The following is a 13,608-nucleotide window of genomic DNA, read 5'->3' as shown; positions in this document are numbered from 1 at the left end:
GCAAGCAAAAGTTGTCAAAAATTTCTTGCTTCTAGCAGCCAATGTGCCACAGATTGGCTGCAGGAAGCATTACGCTGATCTAACAGGATCGGTGTCTAGGTTTTATTGTATAACACGTATTCACTTTTTCCTCAAAGGCTTAAATCAGTGTGCCATACACAACAAAGCCAAGAAGGTTACGCCCTGTGTTTTGTAAAAATGTGATTTTATGCAATAACTGTGTTATCTCCAATAAACATGTATTAAATCGCAAGCGCGTTGTACTTTCTAGAATTTCTTCACCACAATGCTGATATATTGCATGAACTTCCTCCATTTAAAGTTATGTTACAATCCCAGATATGTGACTTATGTGCGGGCGACACATTCAAGGTTATTCCAATGCGCTGGTCTTGCGCGGCGATTCCTATGAACTATACTTTCGGCAAGGAATAAGCGCGCTAATCTCGGCAAGAGGTGGTCGCAAAAACCGTTGCTGTGTCGGCTGCATAGTCGGTGCTCGCGGTTTCCATGTGGAATGAGAGCAGCGAAACATTAAATTCTCTCAGCATCTACAATGTAGAGAAAGAAGTCTGGTCAGATTCTAACACATTCAAACGCAAAAACTAAGCGCTACCAAATCATTTTCCCGCCCGGAGGTATGCCGACGCCGCGAGAAACTACAGCGCCCTAAACGGCGCCCCGGCCGGCAGCGCCATCACGCGGCAGGAACGCATTTTGGGGCCAGCTTCCGGAGGCCGGTCTTCACACCTCCCCATTCTAGCCACCCTACCTCTATGTCGAGCGCGCGCATCAACCGTCTCTCCCGCGCATTTACACGCACGGTGCACCCTTCTCGCGCATGCGCAGTGCCGCGCGACGCCGCAATCGTAAATGCAGCAGCGGGCGCACACGGCGCCGGCTCGTCTGCGGAGACTGCGACGTCACACCTTTGGCATGTGCCGCAGTCGGCGGCGGCGAGGAGCGCGCGCTGGCTGCGTCCGCGGCGGCGGCTAGGGCGACGCAGCTGCGCCTCTCGTGACGTCACGCGGCTCTCGCGCATGCGCAGTATGGCAGGCGCAGAAGCACGCGAAACTCGGCTCCGACATGCGTAATGTAGCTTTACGCTACAAAAAACATTGCTGTCCATGTTACTGTCCAACGGAATGACGCTGAGCGATCCTATGAGTTACGAACGCCTCGCGGGCAAGCGAGCGCGTTGAGACGCTTGGCGCGTTTTCATTTGCCCTTACCGAGGCGCAATTAAAACGATGGCTACAGCTTGCGCGGACAAGGAACGTAGAAAAAACATTTCACCAAAGCGACTGCATGCTTTCCTATTCCCGCATGTAAATAGTCTTAAGTGTATCTACCAATTTTTTTTCCTCAGTGCATCACCTTCAGAACTTAGTGCGAAAGCGAAATTAATTTTTCTTACTTCTTAGAAACTTATCGCGGCGCCTAAGGAAGGATTATGGATTACGCTCAATCTGCAGCCATTTGTGACTTTTTGCACGTAATACGTCTTGCGGACCTTTAATCAGCGGTGCTTTCTTTAGCTACCCGTCCGCCAAGAGAGAGAGAGAGAAAGAAACGTTTATTGTACGAAACAGTGTCCCGAGCGAGGACGGGTATCACCCTAAGGTGGGAAGGCTCCTTAGTCCAGGAACCCTCTGGCTTCAACTGCCCTCTTGGCCCTGGCGACGAGTCGTCGTTGGTTTTCCAGGTCCCCGAGGGTTAAAAAAAAAAAGATGCCGTCCTTAGCATTAACACACTTCGAAGTCCGTTGTTAGAATCCTCATAGAAGGCCCATTTTCTTCTTTTTTTTTCGTAGGCTGTTCCAGAACCAGCTGGACTGCATCCGCGGCGAGTTCCAGACTTGCAAGGCTGACGGCGCCTCTATGGCCGTAGTCGACGGCTACCTACGAGAGGCACGAACGGCGTTCGTCACCGTCGCAGTCTCCGGCGCGACCAGAGCATCCGCGAGTGGCTCCTACCTGCTGCCATTCCTTCTCTTCTTTGCGCAAGCGACGGTCAAACGCGTCATGTCGAGATGTTCGTGAGGAGCACGGAGGGAGATGTGCAGCGTTGCACGAAAGAAGACAGAGAGCTGGTCTAAGAAAATCTGTGATCTCAACTAGTTCCTTGCGCATAAAAAATGGCATTAGGCGTGGAACACGCCTTATTTCAGAAACTGCGCCTTCTGTTCCAAAAAAACCACAGGGTGGAGGTGCAATAAACATTTATTATAGAACCAGCACTTTATGATGGCCCGGACTAAGCCTCTCATGAGGGGACGTCGAGGGCTTGCCTCGCTGCCGCCTTGCGGGCGTGCTGGATCGCCCAGGTTTTGTCGTCGAGGGCGGAGCTCTGCAGAGCCTCACGCAACCTCGACGACAGGGTCGTGGTCTTAATGTGCGTGTACGGTGCTGGGCATTCCCACAGCATATGTTCTAAAATTTATTGAGCTCGTGGCCACATGTGTGTGCACAGTTTCGCTAAACTCTTCCGGAAAAGAAGGTTAAATTTAATCTATCGGGTTCGTTCCGTGTGGTCTTATGATTGGATTCTCACCGAGTTTTACGCGAAGAAAATCTCATTTGCGAAAATAAGTTGCAGGCATTAAAATATAGGCCACTGTGGCACGCACAACGCTAGTGCTGTTCAATGCACCCTGCAAATGGAACACATATGCAGCACAAAAATTAACAAAAGGGCATGAAAGAAACTCATGGAGCTCTGCGTAATGTTGGTGCTGCTGCCATGAGTTAGTGCATTTGCTCGTTTCCCAATGGGTAAATTTGTCTGGAACAATGCGCTTTAGGTTAACCTTCGTGAGCATAACTTAACAGTACTGAAGTGAGTAAGTGTAATAAAAAAAAGCACAATAACACAGATACTAAAAAATTTTCTCGAATTTAGAGAATAGGCAAAATAAGCATGGCTTGGCTAGTGCTCGAATCTAACTATAGTTGCAACCTAACCTAGTGCTCAAACCTATAGTTCCAACCTAACTCTGTAGTTACCCCGGTAACTCCAGTCTTCCGGGCAGTGCACACAGATTTGAATACGCCATTCCATTTATTCCTCGTTTTTTTTTAGAAATCTCTGGATAAAAAGAAATGAACTCAGTTCTTTAAACAATGTAACAAAGTAAAAACGGCCATGGTCTGTCGACTTTTTCGTAGCGAAAAGAAACATTTTTTTTTTTTTTTTACGTGACAGGACTCCTTAAAAACACGATATAGAGCGCTGCAATTCTGCGATGGCATAGCGCGCTCTCTTTTTGATATATTGTTGGCTTTCTTCAAAGCTCCGAATTAAGGAACCACGTAAAAGATAATGGGATGGAAATAGCTTCACCAGATCTTTCTAAACACGTTTTACACCTTTTGAAGTACGACCTATGCTTTGAATTTGATATTTATAATATTCCACAAATAATGTATAATTTGCTAACAATCATACTTCAAAGATAGTCCCATTTACACAAAACGACTACGAACTACTTACTGTGAGTCTCACGTATCAATTCGTAGCAATATATTTAAAATTTTGTTGTAGTTACGTGAGACACGCCGTCAATTAGGTATATGTTCAATCTAGCCAAAATATGTGGTCTGATGAACTTGTCCTATTTTCAACTTTTCTTTTCAGGAGCACACCTACGTTCTACGTGCGAAAACCAAATATATGCACATAGGCGGAAACCTTCCAAGTTTAGACTTCTTGTTGCCCCTGTGAAAATTTGTATGTGTGAGCGCATAAAACGGAATATGTTATAACAAAAACCATGCATTTATTTCGACATAAACACCCCAGTTGATATTTTCTGACACGTAGTACGTACGTGACGAATAGGATTAGCGTGAAACATTGTGTGTGCTGTTTATGTTAATGTTTTTATTTTGATTACGTGTGCATGTAATATCTTCAAACTTGACTGCATGCTCTGAAATTATTTTCAGATTTTGCTGGAAGCACGGAAGTCCAGTTCTGTGACTTCTCTGTAAAGGACATGTTTGGTGCTCAGCAAATAAAATATCCTGCACCATTTATTCTTTCAACTTCTACGGCCCTTTCATTTATGGTGGGTGGCCTGAATACTGAATGTGAGTGTCCAGTAATAATAGCCTATCTGACGGATCACCCGAGCCGCTCTGGGTGGAGCATCATAGAGCATGAATATGACATCACTGTATTCTACAGGTATGAACTACAATATAGCCGACGACTTCCTCTGACAGGCCCCTAATAATCGTCATTCACTTGTCGAACAGAACTTCCTTGAGACAAGCGTAGGAGACTTCGCCAAGCAGCGGCGAACACATTCGTAACTAACAGGCATCGGCGTGTACTGGAAAGGCCAATGATATTGCTACACGCGTGGGGTATTTGATTGTTTGAACGAGGCGCGTGGGTGATATCACTCGAGAAAAGAGGAGGAAGAACGATCTGGGCTTGCGCTGTGAATCTAACCGGTCAGCGCTGCAACCGCTGTATTGAATATAACCTGTAAATAGTTAATCGTCTTACTGACTCGTCCTTCGCGTAACAATATTCCAAACAAAGCCTGATCATTGGCCTTAGTGAAATAAGAACTGGTGAGGCTTATACAATGCTAACTAACGGCGATGTCCTCCGCTATAGAGGTCTCCCAGATAAGCAACAATACCTGGTATGATTCCTAATCCATAAACACTCCGCGTGCAACATTAATGAATTCTACAGCAGTAAGGAGAGGGTAGGAGTAGTCGTAATCAAACTTAAGAAGAGGTAGAGATTAAAGGTAGTACAAGCCTACGTTTCAATATCCAGTCATAATGATGAAGTAGACCAGTTTTATGAATATGTTGAATTAGCGATGAGAAAAGTGCAAACTCGGCATACTGTAGCAATGGGCGACTTCAATGCAAAAGTGGGGAAAAAGCAGGCTGGTGAGCGAGCAATTTACAACTACGGCGTCGATTCTAAAAAAAAAACGATAGAAGAGAGCTGCTGGTAGAATTCGCGGAAAGCAATAAGCTGCAAATAATGAGCACCTTCTTCAGGAAGCATAGCAACAGAAAGTGGACTTGAAAAAGTCCTATGGTGAAACAAGAAATGAATAGATTTCAAGCTTTCTGCCGATCTCATCATATTGTTGGATGTAGAAGTGTTAGGTAGATTAAAGTGCAGTGATCATAGCTTGGCGAGGTCTAGGATTCACCTCAATTTGAAGAGAGGAAGAGCAAAATTAGTCAGGAAGAAACAGGCTAACCTAGATGCAGTAAGGGTGAAAGCACACCAATTCACGCTGCTATTTGTAAACAAATATGCAGCGTTAGAATTGAGAGATGAAAATGACACAGAGCTTATAAAGGAAACTGTAACTTGGCTGCCTTCAGAGGCAGCAGTTGAAGTGGGATGTAAGGCGTCAAGGTAACCAGTAGGCAAGCTCTCCCAAGTAACGAAGTACCTAATAAAGAAACAGCAAAGAATGAGTGTTCAACTGCAGAGATAAGATAGAATTCGCGGAACTATCGAAAGTGTTCAAGAATGCGAAAATAAGGCATATTCGAAATTATAACATGAGAAAGACTGAAGCCAGTTGGAAGGAAACTTGGCATAGGACAAACCAAGATACATGCACTCATCAGCAATCTCTAAGGTATAGTAAAAGCAGCGGAAGAATTCTGCACTGACCTGCGCAGTACCCAGAGAAGCCACGATACCTCTATTCGAAGCAGTAATGAACAGGTTGCAGAAACTCCTTCCATAACTAGCGATGAGTTTAGAAAGGTCTTGCAAAACATGAAACGGGAAAAGCGGCAGAAGAAGATGGAATAACAGTCAATTTAATCAAAGATTAAGGAGACATCATGCTTGAACAACTGGCGGCTCTCTATACGAAGCCTCTCTCAATTTCAAGGGTCCTAGAGAACTGGAAGAATGCAAATATTCCACTAATCCACAAAAAGGGAGACGTTAAAGAATTGAAAAATTGTAGGCCCATTAGCTTACTCCCAGTATTATGTAAAATATTCACCAAGAAAATTTCCAATACAATAAGGGCAACACTAGACTTTAGTCAACCAAAGGAACAGGCTGGCTTCATGAAGCGTACTCTACAATGCCTCACATCCATCTTATTAATCAGGTAGTCGAGAAATCCGCAGAGTACAATCAGCTTCTCTATATGGCTATCATAGATTACAAAAAGGCATTTGATTCAGTAGAAATACCAGCAGTCAGAAAGACATTACGTAATCAAGGAGTGCAGGCCGCTTACGTTAACGCCTTCGAATATAGCTAGAAAGATTTCAGAGCTACCTTAATTATACACAAGAAAAGTAGGAATATCCTCCTGAGTTCCGAGGTGTATTAATGTTTACAGATATTAGTGAGCTTTTCAGAAATTGCTGTTTACGTTACAGGGACAAAAAGTGAATTTTAGTATTTCACAATTATCGGCTGTTTTAGCACAGCATGTTGTCCAATATAAAGCCCCTCCATCCGCGCGCCACCGCCGCTCTCTTAAGTACCGCCAACCGCCTTTTCCCCTCACACCAAATCCGGTTCCGGCATTTCCGCTTCCGGCGTTTCCGGTTCCGGCATGTCCGGTTTTAAGATTTCCGGTTCCGGCGTTTACGCTTCCCGGAGTTACCGGGAAGTTGCGCTGCGAGAATTTCCACTGTGATTGCAGACGATGGTGAGACGCCCGTGCTTAGCAACCGGTGCTAATTTGAGTAGCTCGCTCTAGCCATTCCACCAAGCGTCATTCGTGTGCATCTACGTGCTTGTTTGCGTACGCTGCGCCCGCACGCTTTGCCTGTCATCCCCTTTCTCTGACAAAGTGCGGAGAGCCATGGGCTGGGGCACAACACATGAAAATAATTCGCCGTACACATCTGCTCGCGTCACAACACTAACACAATTCGCCGTACACCTTTGCACGCGTTACAACACGCGCGCACGCACCAATTCACTGCACACCTCCGCGCATATCCCACAAGAAAAGCACACTTGCTTTCACCATGTCACTGAATGCCTTCCACGCAAATTTGAACTTGTTATATTTCATAGCTTCACGTCATTGCAGTTCTTCACGCAGTGCACGCACTTGGGACGTTCGTTACCTTCGATCTGCCGTACGAGACAAGTTCAACCTCAGAATCAACAGCATAAACTCTATGCGTCTGCCGTACAAATTGGCGTCGCGAACTCCTTCACTAAAGTCCCTCCATACGTGCTGGCTGAAGGGGATGTACGCTTCAAAGCAAGAAGAATTCAAAGGGGACAAGCTGTTGTATTCCGCTGAAGTAGTAGTTTGCGGTCGCTGTTTTCCAAATGCACGAAAAACGGGAGCGGTCTCCAAGCACCCAGGCACTGCATTCCACTGTACGTTGTCTCTCGAGGCACAATCCGTCGCAGGTTGACGCGAAGCAGCGAACACGAGCAGATCGCCGATTACAATAGGCGGTGGTTCTTGGATGGAATCGCAATAACAGTTTCAACCGCAGCTGGTGCAATTAAAGCCTCTCCGTAGACGCGAAAGTAAACAACGCTAAAAAGATAGCGTCACTTCGACTCGGAACAGGAAGCTGAAGCTACGTAAGTTCCGCTTGGCGCCGGAAGCTGAGGGGGTGAGTGGGAGAGGAGCGTGGAGGAGGAGGGTAGGTTGGCGGTACTTAGCTTGGTCGGCGGTGGCGCGTGGATGTAGGGGCTTTAGTCCAATATATTGGACACTGGAACTCTACCCGGTCATTTTTGTGGTAGTGGCTATGCAGTAGCAAAGGGCAAACTTAATATTGCAAATGCCTTCAAAAGCGCAAAATCTGTTCAATAATCAAAATTTCATTACAGAAAAAGAACGAGTGATAAAGTATGAGAAATAGAACTTACTTTTTCGGTGGTTGCCGTAGAAAGCCGTGCTGCTGAATGCCGCCTTTGCAAACACCCCTGGTGGTCAAACTACTAATGCATTTTCAACAAAACTTTATAGGTGGTGCTAATAGGTGCCTAAAATATTGGACAATTCGGCTTTACGGGCTAGAACATGCTTCCGCCTGGGGAGTGACGGAGTATTTGATGTCCAATATATTGGACAAATGCCCCATAGCCGGCACTCAGGAGGATATACTTATAAGGAAAGAGGTGAGACAAGGAGACACAATTTCTCCAATGATATTCACAGTGTGCTTGCTATTCAAGCTATTAAAGCTATTAAAACACCGCTATTAAAACTATTGTAGCTAATAAAATGGGAAGACTTCGGAGGTAGGATCAACGGCGAATATCTCAGCAACCTTTGGTTTGCAGATTACGTTGTCCTGTTCAGCAAGACAGGCGACGAGTTACAACAAATTAGTGAGGACCTAAACACACGGAGTGTAAGAGTTGGGTTGAAGATGAATATTCAGAAGACAAAGATAATGGTCAATGGCCGGGCAAGAAAACGATAGTTCAGGATTGCCAGTGAGCCTCTACAGTCTGTGAAGAAGTACGTTTACTTAGGTCAATTACTCACAATGAACCCTGATCACGACAAGGAAATTCACAGAAGAATAAAAATGGGCTGGATCGCATGCGGCAGACATTGTCAGCTGCTGACTGGAAACTTGCCGTTATCATCAAAAAGGAAGGTGTACAACCAGTGCATTTTACCGGCGCTGACATATGGGGAAGAACCTTGGAGACTGACAAAGAAGCCTGAGGACAAGTTAAGGACCGCGCAAAGACCGATGGAACGAAGAATGCTAGGCATACCGGTAAAAAACAGAAAGAGAGCGGTTTGGATTAGCGAACAAACGGGTATAGCCGATATTCTAATTGCCATTAAGAGAAAAAAAACGGATCTTGACAGGTCATGTTAAGCGTAGTTTAGATAACCGGTAGACTATTAGGGTTGCAGAATGGGTACCAAAAGTAGGGAAGCGCAGTCGAGGACGGCAGAAGGCTAGGTGGGACGTTGAAATTATGAAATTCACTTGCGCTAGTTGTAATCGGCTTGCGCAGGACAGGGTTAATTGGAGATCGCATAGAGAGGCCTTCGTCCGGCAGTGGACATCAAATCGGCTGATGATGATGATGATGATAATAATAATAATGATTATGTACTCGAAAGACAAGACGTGTTTCGTTCTTGAGGTGTTCAGGCATGAAATATCGTCATTTTTCCTGCACAACGACACCCCCGCAATGAAGTTCTCTCTGGTCTGCGACAACTGCTTTATTGTCGTGAATCTTCAGCATTGCTGCAATAGGTTCTGTATGCACTTCATGACGATCCGATCGCGAGTGTCCACGAATGTCCATTGCGTGAAGACATTTCGAGAATGTTGACACTGTAGGTCGAACAATACCCTATTCACAATCCTTATCGTCCCAATAGCCTTATCGAAAAAACTCAGAAGCTGAACATCCAAAAATATTATGCGACCAAATGGAGGTCCCATGTGTCCATATGGTATTATTGAATATGGAGCTTTTTTTTCTTTCCTGATAGGGCTACGTTCATATTGCTACGGAATAGTATTACCGATGACGAAGAGGCGAGCAGTACGAAGACGACGACAACGATTGGAGGCTAGCGCGGGCTGTTGCCTCTTGGCCAAGTGCGGCGTATTACGTTGTAAATATACTTGTATATAGCTTTTCATTTGCGTCTTCTTACGTAACATATCTGGTGGAGGTGGACGTTCCCTGTACCTCGTCACGGAGCTTCGCAGTGGACGGTACGTCGAGCCTAGCTTCATGGCTCCCGGCGATGACAATTCGACTCAGCCGCCTCCGACCCCTCCTGCCACTTCGACGACCTACATCTCTCTCCCTGCTCCTCGTGATCCTGGCGTATTCTCGGGCAAAGATGGGGACGACGTCGACGACTGGATCAGCCTGTACGAACACGTCAGCCGCAATAACCGGTGGGACCCTACTATCATGCTCGCCAACGTAGTCTTTTACCTCGGTGGCACACTTCGAGTTTGGTTTCGGACGCACGAAGAGGAGCTCACCAGTTGGGATTCGTTCAAGCAAAAGCTCCGAGACTTGTTCGGCAACCCCTACGGTCACAAACTTGCCGCGCAGAAGGCGCTTTCCGGCCGTGTGCAGACGTCAACAGAGCCCTATGTCACGTACATTCAGGACGTCCTGGCTCTGTGCCGCAAAGTTGATGCACACATGCCTGAGTCAGACAAGGTATCCCACATCCTCAAAGGCATTGCCGATGACGCCTTCAACTTGCTCGTGTTCAACAACGTCGCGACGGTGGATGCTGTTATCAAAGAGTGCCGCCGCCTGGAACTCGCTAAAAGCAGACGTATCGATCAGCAGTTTGCCCAGCGACTTCTTCCTGTGCCGACGCTCCTCGTCCCAACAACACCGGCGATATTACCAAGATCGTTCGGCGTGAGATTGAGGCCGCCTATCCGGCTGCCTTCGACTCCAGCCCCACCAACGCACCGGCAGTCACGGTTTCCCTGATCCAAGCAGTTGTCCGCCAGGAGTTCGAAAACATGGGCCTTCATACCATCTGCTCGGCCCATCACCCTGATACCCATCCGGCTTCTTCGATTCCGCCCCGTCCCGCATCGTCTTACCCACCACGTTTCCGCAACCCAGCTGAATGGCGCACTGCTGACGACAAGCCCATTTGTTTTCACTGCCGTCGCATCGGACACATTTCTCGGCACTGTCGAAGTCGCTGGACTTCCCCGACCCGGTCTGCTTATACTGCCTATTCTCGCCCCTCGGGTGGCCCTTCTCGCCCTTATGCCGCACGCTCCGATAATGCCGCCACTGACTCTCCTGCGCCGAACCGCCCCTATTCTCGTTCACCTTCGCCCCAAGGACGACAATCTCGCTCTCCCCAGCCCCGTCGCTCCTTTTCGCCGACTCCCTTCGGACGCCGCTCCCAGCCGGAAAACTGAATGATGCAGCGCCTCGAGGTGACGCTGCATTGCTCCCTACGCCGCCAAATCCTCCACTGACGTTGCCCACTCATCTGAACCTTCTTGACGTGCAAGTCGACGGTGTTCCTGTATCTGCTCTTATAGACACTGGGGCGCATTTGTCGGTAATGAGCGCGGACTTTCGTACCCGCCTGAAAAAAATAATCACGCCCGCCACGACGCTTGTTGTCCGTGTCGCCGATGGCGGAACAGCCCCCGTAATTGGTATGTGTGCCGCCCGCGTCTCCTTCGCCGATCGCTCAACAGTCGTGCTATTCACGGTCATCGCCCACTGTCCCCATGACATCATCCTCGGCTTAGACTTCCTCTCCGCACATTCTGCTCTAATTGATTGTTCCGCCAGTACTCTCCGCCTTGACCTGCCTGTTCTGGATCCCGCTGAACCACACCCCAGTCGCCTCAGTTCCGTCGACTTTGTTCGCTTGCCACCTACGGCACTGACTTACGTTGACCTAGTGTCATCCCCACCAGTGCCCGACGGTCACTATATCGCGGCTCCTATACAAGACGTCCTCCTTACACACGGGATCACGGTACCTCATACCGTTTTATCTATTACGGCTAATTGCGTCTGCCTGCCCGTGGTCAATTTTGGCTTGACGACACAAGTGCTGCCACGCGGGATGTCTCTGGCCCAGCTTTGCTCCTTCGAAGATCACTCAATAGCATCTATTGAGGTAGACAGCCATTCAGCCGATCCTCCTCTACCATCTCAGTCGACAACTTGCACCATCGCCGACTTACAGAAAATGATTGCGCCCGACATGCCGTCCGAGCACGCTCGTGAGCTCTACCGCGTTCTGTTTTCCTACAACGATATTTTTGACTTTCACGATCGTCCTTTGGCCCAAACTACAACTGTTAAACATCGCATTAATACCGGCGATGCCCCTCCTATTCATCGCCGCCCGTATCGAGTGTCACCGGTTGAGCGTCAAGTTATTCACGCTGAAGTTCGCAAAATGCTTGCCAATAACATCATAGAACCGGCATGTAGTCCATGGGCGTCACCGGTTGTACTGGTAAAAAAGAAGGATGGCTCATGGCGCTTTTGCGTGGATTATCGGCACCTTAACAGGGTTACCAAAAAGGACGTGTATCCCCTACCTCGGATCGATGACGCCCTTGACTGCCTCCATGGTGCTCGCTACTTCTCTTCTATTGACCTCCGCTCCGGCTACTGGCAGATTGCTGTGGACGATCTCGACCGCGAGAAGACTGCTTTTGTAACTCCGGACGGTCTTTATCAATTCAAAGTGATGCCGTTTGGTCTCTGTAACGCTCCTGCCACTATTGAACGCATGATGGACTCCCTTCTTCACGGTTTCAAATGGTCCATGTGCCTGTGCTACTTGTACGACGTCATAGTATTCTCCCCAACGTTCGCTACGCACCTCGAGCGCCTCTCGGCAGTCCTGGACGTTTTTCGTCGCGCCGGTCTGCAACTGAACGCATCGAAGTGCCAATTCGGCCGTCGCCAGATTACCGTCCTTGGGCATCTCGTTGACGCGAACGGAGTGCAACCGGACCCAGGCAAGATCCATGCTGTTACGCACTTTCCTGTTCCGAAGTGTGTCAAGGATGTGCGCAGCTTCATCGGCCTTTGTTCCTACTTCCGCCGTTTCGTGAAAAATTTCGCGGCCATCGCACGACCACTAACCGAGCTTTTGAAAAAAGACGCCCCTTTCCATTGGGGCGATAACGAGGCCTCTGCATTCTCGCATCTAATCGACGTTCTCACAACGCCTCCCGTTCTGGCCCATTTCGATCCTTCTGCGCCTACCGAAGTTCGTACTGATGCCAGCGGTCATGGAATTGGCGCAGTACTGGCACAACGCCAGCGCGGCAACGACCGTGTTATCGCTTACGCCAGCAGGCTCCTCTCACCCGCGGAGCGCAACTATTCCATCACTGAGCGTGAGTGTCTGGCCCTTGTTTGGGCGGTTGCGAAGTTCCGCCCATACTTATATGGCCGACCCTTTTCCGTTATCACAGACCATCACGCGCTTTGTTGGTTATGCTCATTGAAAGACCCTTCCGGAAGACTTGGTCGCTGGGCCTTACGCCTCCAAGAATATTCGTTCTCTGTCACCTACAAATCTGGCCGACTACACAAGGACGCTGACTGCCTGTCTCGCTACCCGGTAGACGAGCCCGACGACGCCGACAGTAGTACCGCCGACGGCATTTTCTCTGTGTCTGCCTTCGCTAACATCGCCGATGAGCAGTACCGAGACCTATCGCTGCGAGTACTCATCGAGCGTCTGCGCTCTACACCTACCGACGCATCCGTTCGCTGATATGTCCTCCAGGGCGGCATTCTGTACCGAAGGAACTTCCTTCCTGACGGATCTGATCTTCTTCTTGTCGTGCCAAAACATCTACGACAGACTGTGCTCTTTGAGATGCATGACGCACCTACTGCAGGACATCTTGGCGTAACCCGCACGTACGACCGCGTCCGCCGCCGCTTCTATTGGCCTGGTCTCGCTCGCTCCGTCCGACAGTATGTTGCTGCCTGCGATACCTGCCAGCGTCGGAAAACACCTCAGGTGCTACCTGCCGGTCATCTCCAGCCGATCACTGTCCCTGTGGAACCGTTCTTTCGTGTTGGATTAGACCTCCTCGGTCCCTTTCCCACGTCATCCTCTGGGAACAAATGGGTAGCCGTCGCAAC

General features: G+C 48.4%; 1 protein-coding gene across 1 annotated transcript in view; it reads left to right on the top strand.

The window, feature by feature from the left end:
• Positions 1-4,046, top strand: part of LOC135908093 (uncharacterized) — an 84,308-nt gene extending 80,262 nt beyond the window's left edge. The window contains exon 9 of the mRNA XM_065439845.1: positions 1,814-4,046. Within this exon, the coding sequence (XP_065295917.1) occupies positions 1,814-2,042 (229 nt within the window). The 3' untranslated portion in view covers positions 2,043-4,046. The remainder of the gene's footprint in view (positions 1-1,813) is intronic.
• Positions 4,047-13,608: the final 9,562 nt, after the last annotated feature.

The sequence above is a fragment of the Dermacentor albipictus genome, chromosome 5 (assembly GCF_038994185.2).
Source record: "Dermacentor albipictus isolate Rhodes 1998 colony chromosome 5, USDA_Dalb.pri_finalv2, whole genome shotgun sequence".
Classification (NCBI taxonomy): Eukaryota; Metazoa; Arthropoda; class Arachnida; order Ixodida; family Ixodidae; genus Dermacentor; species Dermacentor albipictus.
The sequence above is the reverse complement of the archived record's forward strand: the minus strand, read 5'-3'. Positions and strand labels throughout refer to the sequence as shown.